The sequence below is a fragment of the Alexandromys fortis genome, unplaced genomic scaffold (genome assembly GCF_014885135.2).
Source record: "Alexandromys fortis isolate MF-2015 unplaced genomic scaffold, M_Fortis_MF-2015_v1.1 scaffold_25, whole genome shotgun sequence".
In the NCBI taxonomy this organism is placed as follows: Eukaryota; Metazoa; Chordata; class Mammalia; order Rodentia; family Cricetidae; genus Alexandromys; species Alexandromys fortis.
In genome coordinates this window covers 14096557-14111768 of record NW_026067904.1, presented here as the reverse complement: position 1 = coordinate 14111768, position 15212 = coordinate 14096557, and the positions used below count along the sequence as shown (strand labels likewise).

Sequence of the window (15212 nt, the reverse complement as noted above, 5' to 3'; positions counted from 1 at the left end):
TTTTTTGGGTTGTTTTTTTTTTTTTTTTTTTTTTTTTTTTTTGAGATTTGGTTTCACTATGTAGCCCTGCTGGTGTAGACCTTGATATGTAGACTATCCTGACCTTAAACTTTGGTGCCTCTGTTGCCTGACACAGGTATACACCACTCTGCATTGCTTGTTAAATGACAGTTCCCTGCCGTATTCCTAGGCAACAGACCTTGCTCATTTGGGTTCTTTAGGTTTATTTGGTCAGACAATGTCTAGTCTTAATAACAATATTCCTTATCTGTTTTGTTTCTTTCCTGTTGTTACTTCTCTAACTCAATCCCTCTTATTTTTCTGCATAGTATTAGTGTTCAGTTGATAGTTCTCTAATCTGCCTGATTGGGCATTCCAATCTGTTCAATTTTGTGTAGACCCGTGTTTGTACATGTGAGTGCAGGTGCCTGCAGAGACCAGAAGAGGGTGTTGTATCCCCCAGAATTGGAGTTACAGATGGTTGTAGCCAGTTGTCAGCATGTTGTCAGGTCCTCTGCAAGTACATTTTTTTTTTTTGTTTTTTAGCAATATCTCTACAACCCTGGCAATATATTTTCTTTGGTGTTTAGGAAAAAGGATATCATCTTCAAACTCTGATAACTGGCTGATAGCACAAAGTCCTTTTTTATTTGACCTTTTTTTTTAACCTTTGTCTTTGCTGTGTAATTCTACATATCATTGTATATACTTTAAACCATGTTTAACATATCTGTGCTACCTTGTGTGTATTATGTATACATGTTAATGTATATGCATATGTGTTCATGTGGTGGGGGACAAAAGATAGTATCATATCTTCAGTTGCTCTCCACCTTTGTGTTTGAGATAGTCTTTTCACTGAACCTGGAGATCACTGATAGGCAAGGGATCTGTTTCTCTCTGCCTGCCCAGCACTGGCTTACAGGAGTGCTTTATTGTGCTTGTCTTTTTTTCATGGCTGCTGTGTTCCTGCCATCAGATAGGTTCTGAGGTAAGCTCAAATGCCATGCTTGTGCAATAAGCACTTTAACCACTGGGACATCTCCCCAGATGGATCCTTATTATTTTGGAAGACATTTAATTCAGTTAACAGTGAAAGCCGGGCACTGGTGGTGCACACACCCTTTATTTATTCATTCATTCATTCATTCATTCATTTATTTATTTATTTATTGGATTTTTCGAAACAGGGTTTCTCCATAGCTTTTTGGTTCCTGTCCTGGAACTGGCTCTTGTAGACCAGGCTGGCCTCGAACTCACAGAGATCCACCTGCCTCTGCCTCCCGATTAAAGGGCTGGGATTAAAGGCGTGCTCCACTACCGCCCGGCTAGTGCACACTAGATTTGAGAGTGCCCTGACTCAGATTCCAGCTCTGTTCTTTCATAATTGTTTGACATTGTCAAGAAACTACCTTGGTTTTCTCACCTCTTTAGAAGTGGGGTTGAAGGTTAATGTAGTATAGGTGGGACTAAGTTGTATGTCTTGCACCTCCATCCTTTACAAGTGTATTGTTTTTCCTTTGCACTATAATCTACACTTTATCAGGTCGCCTGGCGTTTGTTTATGGTTTTTTTTTTAAGATTTATTTATTTGTTATGTACACAGTGTTCAGCCTCCATGTATGCCCTTACGCCAGAAGAGGGCACCAGATCTCATTATAGATGGTTGTGAGCCACCATGTGGTTGCTGGGAATTGAACTCAGGACCTCAGGAAGAGCAGTCAGTTCTCTTACCCCTCTGAGCCATCTCTCTAGCCCTTGTTTATGTTTTTTTTTTAATATTTATTTATTTATTTATTATATATACAATATTCTTTCTACATGTATGCCTGCAGGCCAGAAGAGGGCACCAGACCTCATTACAGATGGTTGTGAGCCACCATGTGGTTGCCGGGAATTGAACTCAAGACCTTTGGAAGAGCAGGCAATGCTCTTAACCGCTGAGCCATCTCTCCAGCCCCTTGTTTATGTTTTTTGAGACAGGGTTTCTCTGTGTAGTCCTGGCTGTCTTGAAATTTAATGACCAGGCTGGCCTCCAACTCACAGATCCACCTGCCTCTGCTTCCCAAGTGCTGGGACTAAAGGAGTACATCAGCATGACTGGCAAGATTTTAATGATTTAATTTTTATTTTATGTGATTGGTGGTTTGTCTGCATGTAGTCTGTGTGAGGTGTCAGATCCCTTGGAACTGGAGTTATAGGCAGGTGTGAGCTGCTATGTGAGTGCTGGGAATTGAATCCAGGTCCTCTAGAAGAGGAGGCAGTGCTCTTAACCACTTCAGCTGGTAGACTTTTTATTCTTTTTATGTTTACTCTGTGTGTGTGTGTGTGTTGGAGATAAGAGGACAGCTCTCAGAATATGGTTCTCTGTTGCCATCTTGTGGGATCTGAAGATCAAACTGTTTTCAGGCCTGTGTAGAAAGCTCCTATCACCCTTGAGTCATTTTATTGGCTTTTTTTTTTTTAATTTAAACTGTTAGCTCCCCTGTGAAATCTTTCCTAACCTTTATAATTTCTTGTTAGTAAAACTGTAGTTTGTATTCCAAATAAATTTTTAAAACTTTATTTATTTACTACTAAATCTTTTTTTTTTTTCTTGGTTTTTCGAGACAGGGTTTCTCTTCAGCTTTGGAGTCTGTTCAGGAACTAGCTCTTCTAGATCAGGCTGGCCTTGAACTCACAGAGATCCTTCTGCCTGCCTCTGCCTCCCAAGTGCTAGAATTAAAGGCCTGCACCATCATTGCCTGGCTTAGTATTGTTTTTATATCCTATGCAGTGTGGTAATTGCCGTAGAGGGCATCATGAATTTTCAGTATGGACATGGGCAGAGTTGTGGCTTTTTGTTGTTGAGTTTGTTTGTTTTGTGGTGCTTAGGCATCAGACACAGGGATTTAGTGCTTTACATATTGTAGATAAGCACTATACCACAAGCTGTATCATTAGATTTTAGTTTTTCTGAGATAGAATCTTGCTGTGTGACTACTAGGTAGTTTTGAATAGGCTTTGAGCTGATGAACTGGCTTCTGAATTGTAGGATTATAGGTGTTGTGATACCTGACAAAAGAAATGTTTTCCTTTGGGGGGGCACTTCTTGTACTTCCAGATGTATTTTGGTTCCTAGCACCCACATCAGGTGACTTACAATCATCTAATTCCAGATCTAGGGGTAGCTGATGTCTCTGGCCTCTGAGGTTATCTGTATTCTCATATACAGACACACTCATAGAATAAAAAATAATACAAATCTCAGGAAAAAAAAGTGTTTCCCCATGGTAGACTAGTGAGCTGGAAAAGAAGCTCCAAGGCCAGCAAGTTCTTGTTTTTATAACATTGACAACAATTGAGGAAGTTCTGTGGCATGTTAGTTACAGTACCTATATGAAAAACCCCTTCTAGTATTCCATATGACACTAACTTTTCTAACATAGGGTATAAGCAAATAGGTCAGGATGGTCAGTGTACTAGAGAAGTGTGCTAATGATGCCTAGTTTCTCTTTTAGAAATAAATTATAATCTTTACAAAAGTTCAAATATTTTGTGACACCTACTCCTACACTTTGGAAGCCACAATCTTCTACCATATCCTAGCTACATCACAAAGGTTCACAAATATTTTAGTTTATCCAACGGTTTAAAAATTTAACAAGGTGGGGGCTGGAGAGATGGCTCAGTGGTTAAGAGCATTGCCTGCTCTTCCAAAGGTCCTGAGTTCAATTCCCAGCAACCACATGGTGGCTCACAACCATCTGTAATGAGGTCTGGTGCCCTCTTCTGGCCTGTAGGCATACACACAGACAGAATATTGTATACATAATAAATAAATATTAAAAAAAAATTTAACAAGGAGCACTAGAGAGATGACTTAATAGTTAGTAGAGCATTAGGTACTCTTCCATAGGACCTGGGTTTGAATCTCAGCATCTACATGGGGTCTCACAACTTCAAATACAGGGAATCCTGTACCCTTTCCTGGTGCCTGCAAGCAAAACACCCTGCATGTTTAAAAAGAAAATAGCAAGGGTCAAGTATGATAGCTCATGCCTATAATGCCAGAAGGATGAATGAAGCAGGAACATGAGGAGTTTGAAGACATCCTGAAATAACTTCTAGACCTTGTCCAAGCCCCTACTTCACCATATCACCCCAAAAGAATATCACTGGTTGAGGGAAAAGATTTTATGTAATTACAATTCTTTGTTCTCTAATTTTTTTACACTTGGACTTGAATATTATAAAAGGTTTTGTTTGTGTGTGTGTGTGTGTGTGTGTGTGTGTGTGTTTTCTTCACTAGTGGCTTAAATTTCTCTTTGTAGCCCAGGATGGCTAAGACTCAGAGATACACCCGTTTTTGCCTATGCCTCCCAAATACTGGGATTAAAGGTAAGTCTAGAGCTGGTCTCAAATGTATGACCCCTCCTGCCTCAGCATCCTGAGTGGTGGTGACTATGCCCAGCTGTAAAAATCTATTTTAAAAGGAATGAATATTTGAACAGTCTTACTTGATTTGGAAAGTAATGCCATGAATATCATGAATATTTTGTATTTTGAAGTTTACACTTTTTTTTTTTTTAAATGTGGATGAGTGTTTTTCCTGCATGCGTAACAGATGTGTGCCTGGTGCCTAAAAGATCAGAAGTATTAACTGCTGAACCATCTCTCCAGCCCCTGAAGTTCAGTCCTGTTATCTTCATTAAACAGTTCACATTAATGAAGTCCTGGTGTCTTTTATTATTTGGGGTATTAACTCTTTTCTTCCCTGTGCTTCTTAAGTAATAGGAATGAAACACCTTCATCTGATAACACAGAAACTTACCAAGAGAATACAAGGTAAGTTTTTAAAAATTCTACTTCAGTAAATAATATTGTTGAATAATATAGAAGGTGATTATTATTTGTGGTGATAAGAATTTAAGCCAGAGATTGAGCATGCTAGACATTCACTGTACCATTGAGCTATAACCCTGAATCCTCATAATAGATTTTTTTTTTCCTCTGAGACATGATTTTGCTATATAGTTTAGGCTGGCCCTAAAATCATGATCTTCTTGCCTATGCCTTCAGAGTACTTGGGGTTATAGGCTTATAGGTTATAAAAATAGATTAGTTAATAGGTTTTTTTTACTATTGTATTTATTATGTGATTTTTTTATGTGTGCTGTGTTTTTGTGTGCATACCACATTCCATATATAGAGGATAGCTTGCAGAAGTTCTTTCTCTCTACCATTTATAATGCTTTTCAGAAATAAAAACAGTCCTAAAATCGTTTTTGCTCTCAGGACCATGTAAGAGCTTATCTATTTTCCTGGTCAGATTTCTTCCATGCATGATTCATGCAAAGATGTCAATATTGAACTGTCACTTGCTATAACATTCAGAAATGTTAAAATCCAGTGATGCTTGATTCTTAGATTGCTTTGAACTACTTTGTCTTAGGGTTTCTGCTGCTGTGGTAAAACACCATGACCAGTGCAACTTACAGAAGATAGAATTTATTTGGGCCTTATATTTCTAGATTAGAGTCCATGATGGTGATATGAGGATATGGCAGCTGGAACAGTTCCTATCTTGATACATAAGGAGGAAGCAGAAAGCACACTAGAAATGGTATCAGTTGTTTGAAACTTAAAGTCTGCCCAGTGACACACTTCCAACAAGGCCATGCTTACCTGTCCTTCTCAAACAGTTCTAACAAATGGGAACCAAGAATTCAAACATGATCCTTTGGGGGTCATTGTTATTTGAGCCACTACACATTTCAGTCTTTACTTTTTGCTTTTTCTTTGAGTTTTGTCTTAGATTCTTAATCTGGGGTATATTAAAGTTAGAATTTGATGGAAGTTCTTTTTTAACTGTATTTTATGTGCTTTGGGGAGGGTAGTAAAGCACATGCTGTTGTATACTTGTGCAGTTCAGATAACTACTTGTGCTTTCACTTGTTGAGCTCTTTCACTGGTCCATGGAGTCTGTATATTCTAAAATGTGGTAAACTGTAGAACTGTTGACAGAGATTTCTATCCCACCCGGTCCCACAGCCATTCAGTCCCAAAGAAACACACAGAGACCTACATTAGTTATAAACATGTTGGCCTATTAGCTCAGGCTTCTTACTAACTCTTACATCCTACATTAACTCATAATTCTTGTCTATGTTAACCACGTGGCTTGGTACCTTTTATCAGTGAGGCATTCTCATCTTGCTTTCTCTGCGTCTGGGTTACAATGGCAGACTGAGCCTTTCTGGTTGCTCTTACTAAGTATACTTCCTGCCTGGCTACTGGCCAGCCAGCATTTTATTAAACAAGTATAAGAGACAAATCTTTACAGAGTATAAGACTATTGTGCCACAGAATATAACAGTTAGAAACTTGAGTGGACACACAGTGACTTCTGGCATCATATGAGAGTGATTACAATTAAATTTGGACTTCTTAGGCATGATCTCATGTTTTGTTTGTAATTGTTTGGAAATGGGTTTCATTAGGTAAATGTGGCTGATTTTGAACTCAGGATCTTACTGCTTTGGCCTTCTGAGTACTAAGAATTAAAGGCATGGACTATCGTACTTAGCTTTAGCCCCTATGCGGCGAGGGGAAAAACGGTCAGAAATGATAAACATTAGTACTGTATAAAATGAGACTGAACTATGACTTAAAACACAGCAATAAATTCATAACAATGTATCAGAAAACAGAAACATCTCATTTTTTATGTTGATGGTTTTGAATTTCAGTATATCTCATTTGAATTGCCTTATAGTTCTTCTGGGCATCCCACCTTTAAGTGTCCCTTATGTCAAGAGTCAAATTTCACCAGACAGCGTTTATTGGATCACTGTAATAGTAACCATCTATTTCAGATAGTTCCTGTGGTGAGTACATATATCCAAAAGAATCTTTCGTTTAAAGCATGTGGTTCCATGAATCTGTCTTCCTGTATATAAAGGGGAGGGTTCTTTATTTAAATTTGGATTTAAAAGTTTTAATAAATGATTGTGATGCAAAAAAATGAGATTTAAAATTTGATTACCTCATGTAAAGAAAGTTAGTTACTGTGAGTTAATGTAGACTAGTCTAAGAAAGAATGAAAGGTGAACTAGGGAGTCATTTCTGTGTAGCGGCAGAGCCTAATTCCATTGGGTCCTTTCAGTTTATTCTGCTGGATGCAGAGAACTGAATCCAGTCATGTGACTCTGTTGCAGAAGATAATACCTATATATAAGAATAAAAATGGACTAGGCATGGTGGTGAATGCCTTTAATCCTAGCTCAGGCGAACAGTTCCCAGCTAGAGCTATACTGTGAGACCTTGTTTCAAAAAGCAAAGAGTAAAACCAGTAGATATTTTTAATTATATCTTTAAAGAATGTGTAAAGCAAGAAAGAATCATGCTATATTTTTATTTTGATGCATACTTGTCTTCTTTGTCATTTTAGTGTAAATTAATATAGATTATAGGGTTCCAGCATTTTGTTAATGATCCCAGAAGAACTCATTTAGAGCATACATTTAATAGAATTTTAACTCTTAGACAATGGAAGAGGACATATTAAGCTGAAAGATAATCTTTCATCTCTTTTATTTTATCCCTACCATGTACTGGGGTTTGAACTGGGGCACTTGCCCCACAAGCATTCTGCCATTAAAATATATCTCTAGCCTTTTAATTTTTTCTAATAAAATTTTATGATGGGGTCTTACTTAGTTGCCCAGGCAGACCTTGCATTTGAATTCTTTCTGCCTCAGCATCAGTAAATGATTCTGTATATTTCTTTTTTTTTTTCTTTTTTCTTTTTCGAGACAGTATTTCTCTGTGGTTTTGGAGCCTGTCCTGGAACTAGCTCTTGTAGACCAGCCTGGTCTCGAACTCACAGAGATCTGCCTGCCTCTGCCTCCCAAGTGCTGGGATTAAAGGCGTGCGCCACCACTGCCCAGCAATTCTGTATATTTCTATACATATATAGGAAAAGTTGTTGATTGCAGTTTGGATTTAGGTTATTAATACAACATATTTTTGCTAATGATTGACCATGATGCAAAATGTGACATAAAATTTTACTACCTTATATAAAGGAGAATAATGTAGACAGTTTACAATAGGATTAGGGATTACAGGTTTGAGCTACCACAACCAGCTTCTTGAAGAGTGAGTAAAATGTATTAGTAACATTTACAGCCACTCTTTAGATAATTTTAGCTAGTAGAACATGTTTCAGAAAAATGCCCTAGTAACTAATGAGGATTCCTTTCAATTTCTGCAACCATTCATTAGAAGGGAAGGGGTTAAATAAGCAAATACAGTACCAAAGAGATATGTGGGGAATCTTCATACTTCAGACATTATGCTTGGTTTTATATTGAATTAATTTGATTTTGTATTCTTTTCTGCATAATATTTGTACATTGTCAGCTTTGGCTAGAATCCAGCTATTTCTTTTTGTGATATATAAATGTACTTCATTAAACCTTTGAGGATATAGTTTAAACTTTATAATTTATTCCATTTTTATTTTACATGTAAGTGAAATCAAGCTAATAATTCTATAATAGTTTTTAATTAGATTAAATAAGATTATGTATTGCACATGTTGTAGGTAATGAAAACTTACTACATTGACGTTAGTATAGGCTGCATGTGTTGTTTCTTGTTTAAATAGTTATATAACTAGAGATTTAAATTATAGAATATCCATGATCTTTCTTACTATAATAGTGTTATTTATCTTAGGTAATTTGCTTGGGAAATGACCTAGTTATGGGATTTGACTCTTAGAAAAGAGCTGCATGTGTGGTAGCACACGTCTGCAGTTCCAGGACTTGGGAGGCTTAGAAGGATCACAAGTTCAAAGCAGCCTGGGCTACCTTGTGAGACTCTGTTTCAATGTGTTTTTACTATCCAGTGTTTTTTTGTGTGTGTGTGTGTGTGTTCAGGCAAACCTTAAGAGACACTGTAGGTTTGAGTGCAGACACAGTAGTAAAGCAAATTGTGATGTGAAGGCTCGGTGTGCTGGTACACACCTTTAATGCCAGCATTTGGGAGGCAGTGAGTTTCAGGCCAGCCTAGTCTACATAGCAAGTTCCAGGACAGCTAGGACTACATTAGAGAGACCCTATCTCCAGGGAAAAAAACCAAAACCAATATATATATTAAAAACTGGTGTGAATTGAGCTACACCTTTTCTGATTTTTCAGTGCATATAAAAGTTATACTTGACTATATATACTGTTTCTGTTTAGTACGCAATAGAACTTTGTCTAAAATATAACATCTGAGTTAAATGCTTCATTGCTAAACATTTGAGCTGTTTGCCAAATAGGCTTGCTTGACACTGGTTGGCACAGACTTTCAATTTCTAAAGAAATGTAATATCTGCAAAATGCAACAATGAAGTATACCTGACATTTTTAGTAACGTGAGCTTGTATTTTAATGCTCTCAATAAGTATATAATGTTTCATTATTTTGTAATTTTTTTATTTAAAACAATCTGTTTCTCATAGACATGTCCTATTTGTGTGTCTCTTCCTTGGGGAGATCCTAGCCAGATTACTAGAAATTTCGTTAGTCATCTAAATCAAAGACATCAGTTTGATTATGGAGAATTTGTGGTAAGTGAGTTCTTCAAGATTAAGAAAGTTAAATTAACTTTTCAATCTAAATTTGAGTTTTCAGGCAAGTTATGGAATCAGACCACTGGATAAAGGGCAAGGTGCTGTATTTAGTAGTAAAATTGTTAAGCTTCATGAAGTTCTGAGAATTTATTGTTTATATTAGAGTGATAATTATTGGAAAAATAAGCCCCTTAATAGCAAAATGAAAGTTTAAGTAAAAATTACCTAGAATTAAGAGAAAATTATACCTGCTTGAAAAGTAAAATTGGCCGGGCGATGGTTGTGCACGCCTTTAATCCCAGCACTTGGGAGGCAGAGGCAGGTGGATCTCTGTGAGCTCAAGGCCAGCCTGGTCTACAGAGCTAGTGCCAGGACAGGAACCATAGCTACAGAGAAACCTGGTCTCAAAAAACAAAGTAAAAAATTGGTACAACATGTGGGGAGAATGTGTTACAAATCTAGAGTTAGTTGCTATATGAGGCACATTAACAAACAAAACCAAAGAAACCAATCAAAAACCAGGTTGTCTACTTAGAAAAGGCAACAAAGGCCCTCAAACCAAATGGGTCGTTTTCTACTTTTTATATTCATGGTAATTTTAAAAAATGATAATTTTACTTTATTAATTATAAAACTGTACTTAGCTTGTATGTGGTTAAGATCTTATTTAATACATGATTCTCAGTAAAGAATAGCTGATACTCATTTTCCTGTTCAGGTAAACAGGCATGCATAATTTTCATTTTTATGGACTTTGCAGTTTTAGTCTGTGGAGTGTAATTGTATGTAAAATTCACATGTGCTTCTTTAGTGACTTTAGGAAGCAATTGTATATTATTAAATTTCCATTTTAAGAACAGATTACTGTGCCTGCAGGGCTATATTTGGAGAGCAAAATGGGTTTTGTCAGCTGTTTTTACCCTTAATTCTTTGTTATACCATGGCATAGAAAACTGTATTTCGCTTGTCAAGTAGACAACTTGATGTCTTTTTAAAGCTAATCCATGGGGCATAAATTGACAGCAAATTGCATTGATAAAAATAGAGTATGGTTTTTGTTGTTGCTGTTGTTTGATTGATGAGTCAGGGAGAGGGAACTCAGTGCATTCTAAGTAACTGTTCCATTAAGGTACTTACTAAGCCCTATTCATAGAGTCAGTCTATAATTTAAAGATGACGAAGCTGTAGTTACTTAGTTTCACGCTGTGGTTAAGAAGCTGTTATTCAGCTATTAATTCAGTAAATGCTTATCTTTCTTAAAATTAGTTTCTCTTCAAAACATCATTTTCTAGAAATGATACAACTTTATTGTGTTATCAGTTTTTTTTAAAAAAAAAAAAAGGTTTATTAATTATGTATACAGCATTCTGTTTACATGTGTGCCTGCAGGCCAGAAGAGGGCACCAGATCTTATTACAGATGGTAGTGAGCCACCATGTGGTTCCTGGGAACCCCTGGAAGAACAGTCAGTGCTTTTAACCTCTGAGCCATCTCTCCAGCCCCTATTGTATTATTAGTTATAAGTTTAGTCACTATAAATTTTATCCTCTGCTGAACTGAGCAGTTATTAGTTATTACTTAATAATTATAACAATTTAATTTTTAAATGTTGTGTGTTGAAACCTTATATTTTGCTATTTTTGAGATAGGGTGCCATTATGTCCATGCATGTTTCAAAACCCTAGGCTCAAGGTAGCCTCATGCTCCTGAGTGTCTGAGAATATGACACACACCATGGTGCTCAGTTTAATCTTGCATTTTAAAACCTAAAACTCCCTTGTATGCAAATGTATGTGAAGATGTATAATACATTAGATAAAATTGAATAGTTATTTTCCTGTTGACATGTTTTTTCTTGTTTTAGAATCTTCAGCTAGACGAGGAAGCCCAGTATCAAACTGCTGTAGAAGAGTCTTTTCAAGTAAACATCTGATGTGTGGACACATCTCTTCATCCTTGTACCTACAAGTGCCATCTTTAAGGGAAAGACATGAAGTCACCATTTCAGTAATTTGCTGTGCATATTAATAAAAATAATTCACTCTACTGTATTAGGTTTTTAATTGAAAATAAAGGTGGGCTACCCTAACTCCATTCTCTTAGACAGTTACTTTAACAGCATGGAAAAGGTTATATTTTATTTGTGTGGTGAAAGGGAACTCCTGTTGTCCTTTTCTTCCTTGTATTACATATTCTGAATGTTTCATTAAGTTGTTTTTGATATTTGATACAGTTTCTTCTATTTACTTTAGTACAGAGGTAACAGTACTTTATTACAAAGGTAACTAGCAAATTCTGAAATATGTGATTCCTATAAAAATAATAAACCTGAGCCATTTGTCAGAGTTGCAGAATGGAAACTTGAAGTGCTAAGTGGGATAATCCAAAGGGATTTTTTAAAGTATAGATTCTAGCTGAGGAATTCAACAATAAGAAAATTGTATTTATGTAATGTTTTGTATTTTTGAAGACTAGTGAAATTTCTATAATAATTTTGACTTTGAAAGCGTATTGTACAAATGTTTCTTTTGCTATTAGATGAACATAGCAAGAGAAGAGAAAAGAGTTTTCTGTGGTTAGTTTGTTATTTCGCTCTAGCTTGAGTAATTTGTAAGCATAAGTGAGTTGTATGGCAGTTCTTTGTAGTTAGTATTTCTCACTAGCTGACTTCAGTCAGTGATGATATCACACTTAAATTAGTTTTTTAAAAATCCAAAGTTGAAGATGTATGTGGATATGTACATACACTTTAGCATGTATCTATACACATATATATCTTTGCCTAGAGTTTGTCAGGTTATGTATAGAATTTCTATTAAGAGTTTTAATAATGGGCAAGCAATATAGGATTGAAGTATTTATCTCATTTGATTAAAATTTTGTATGTTACCAAATTTTTTAAACAGTAAGCCAAATACTAAGTTGTACAGTTGGCTGTTATTACACCTGAAAATTTGTTATATGGTGCTCATTAGTTATATTTGAAAATAATGCATAAGTGATGAGTGAGAGAGACTTTACCCGCTACTGTTTGACTACACTTTAGTCAAAACTAAGTTTGTTCATAGTCTTTGGTGTAAAGTATTGTAGAGGAGGCCATGTCACAGAGTATAGGGTGAAGAGTGAATTCCTGACATTCCATTGCTAACATACACTGTTATGCTTTCTTTAAAATAACTAAACTAAAAGAAAATCTCTGAAGTAGTTTGCTGCTAATATATACATATATTGTAAAAAAAAAAAGGTATATTTTGATTTTCTTAATACCCTCGTTGACTTTTCTACAATAAACGTTTTTTAACTTGATTTAATAAAAATGTTAATTTTGAACATGCATTTTGTAAAAACCTTTTTCAGTTAAACAGTAATAACTTTATTTATGTTTAATAATACAGTCATACACACAAAAGCCATACATCTTAATGCCTTTTTTTCCTGTCATTTCTTGAATGTGATGTTTGCTGTGTTTTTCTAGCACTTTCAGTTGGCATACAGGAATTTTAGGAGCATCTATATAATGAACTCTTTAAAGGGAGACTTTTGTCCACAGTTCTTACAGCTTAAAGCAATAACTTTGATACTTTTATAAAGTTTATTTTAGTCATTGTGTCCATAAACCATCCTTCTTTAAAACTTCTTTAAATGGAAACTTGTACTAGAGGCCATTTTGAAATCCTGTTTTGAAGTCTTGTGGATGAGTTAAACATTATTAATTTTTCATAAGAATTACCCCCCCCACACACACACACTTTGGGAAACTCCTAACTATGGAACAAACTTAACTTCTCTTTGTTAGTGAATTAAGAACAGGGATAGATAGGCTTTATAATTTAATTCATAGGGGGAAATCCCCTACTTTATTTAGTCTATAGCTCTTGGATAAAGCAAAGAAGTAGCAATATGCTGAGGCATCAGTTTCACAGAACTAGTTAGAAAAGCTATTTCTCCTTACAGTTTAGTTTATGTTGTTAAATATGGTGTTTGAGATGTATTACTTTTTTTTCAATTAAAAATGGTTTTCTCCTACTTGTGTGTCTTAATTAAAATTTGTCCTTAGATAAACATTTTAGGTCTCATAAGACCCTGCAAATATGCATGAAACTTCTATTATTTTGCACTTGAAAAAGTTGACTTGCTGTTAGTGCTGATACTACTGTACTTTGGGTTGAACTGTATAAAATTTTGTCTTTATGTATTTCCAATGTTAAACATCTGCATATAACTATTTCATAAAGTATTCATACAGCAAGATATTTCAAGTCCTGCTAGTTAAGCAGAAAGTCAGCTAGTTGACACCTTTAATGTGGAGAAATCAGCTGTAGGCAAGATAGGGCTCTAAGAATATTTTGCATATTTAGTGTCATCTTTGTTTTGGGTTGCTCGGTAAATATCACTGTCTTCAGTGAACCATGCCCTCTATAGGAATTGCAGATCTTGTATTCAAATATACTCCCATCAGAGGAATGCTGTTGTAGCTTATGTAGAAAAGATGTGTCCTAGAATACACCCAAATAGATCCATGTGCAGTTTGTAGTGGAGGTGATATTTTTACATGATGCCCACCTACAGGGTTGGGGAAAGAATAGAGACCAAGCATAAGCGAGGTCAAATGTTGAGAGCTGGAGAGATGGCTCATCACTTGCTCTTGTAGGGGACCTGCATTTACAACCATCCATAACTCCAGTTACAGAGTATCTGCACATGGTAGACATATTGCAGGCAACACACAGATCTTTTTTTTTTGCATTTGTAGACATTTATTAAGATATGATTTAAATGCCCCTCCAGTGAAGAGTGGTTAAGGAAAATGTGGTACAATTGCACAATGGAGTACTACACAGCAGAAAAAATAAAAACATCTTGAATTTTGTGGGCAAATGGATGGATCTAGAAAACATCATTTTGAGTGAGGTTACCCAGACCCAGAAAGACAATTATCACAAGTGCTAACTCATAAGTGGTTTTTAAACATAAAGCAAAGAAAACCAGGGGACAAATAACAATCCCAGAGAACCTAGATAACAATGAGGATCCTAAGAGAGACATACCTAGATCTAATCTACATGGGTAGTAAAAAAGGACAAGATCTCCTGAGTCAACTGGGAGCGTGGGGGCCATGGGAGAGGGTTGAAGGGGAGGGGAGAGGTAGGGAGGGGAGCAGAGAACAATGTAGAGCTCCTATGATTACAAACATTGCACAGCAACTGCACATTATATGCTGTCAGGTTTCTTACCCATGTAAATATAAGAAACTATGGACTTGGCTGCTGAGAGTGCTTTGAACTGAAAATGTTTCTTGCACTTTCATGTTTAGCTTGGTGACCATGGGGCTGCCCCAATGGGGGCAGAGCCTATGCGAGCTCCAGGCTTCTGCTCTCCACCCTCTGCCCATCTTTGTCAATGACATGCTCCCCTGTCCATCCCAGCTGCCCTCCTTAACCTGTCACTGCTTACACACAGATCTTTTTAAGAGGTTGGTCATAGAGTAAAAAGGATAGCCGTTCAGCAAGATGGATCAGTGGGAATTACAAAGCATTTACTGACAAAGTTTGGCAATTTGGGCTTGATCCCTGAAACTATACAGTGGAAAGAGAGCATAGACTTC

The 15212-nt window shown here is 36.3% G+C and overlaps 1 protein-coding gene across 5 annotated transcripts in view; it reads left to right on the top strand.

Annotated features, from left to right (window-relative positions):
- Positions 1-12941, top strand: part of Rnf138 (ring finger protein 138) — a 24565-nt gene extending 11624 nt beyond the window's left edge. For 4 of the 5 annotated variants that reach the window (XM_050134921.1, XM_050134922.1, XM_050134919.1 and 1 more), the window contains 4 exons: positions 4771-4827; positions 6758-6869; positions 9497-9604; positions 11472-12941. In XM_050134921.1, coding sequence (XP_049990878.1) covers positions 4771-4827; positions 6758-6869; positions 9497-9604; positions 11472-11540 — 346 coding nt within the window. In that variant the 3' untranslated portion in view covers positions 11541-12941. The remainder of the gene's footprint in view (positions 1-4770; positions 4828-6757; positions 6870-9496; positions 9605-11471) is intronic. The other variant, XM_050134920.1, reaches the window with a different exon arrangement.
- The last annotated feature ends 2271 nt before the right edge of the window (positions 12942-15212 follow it).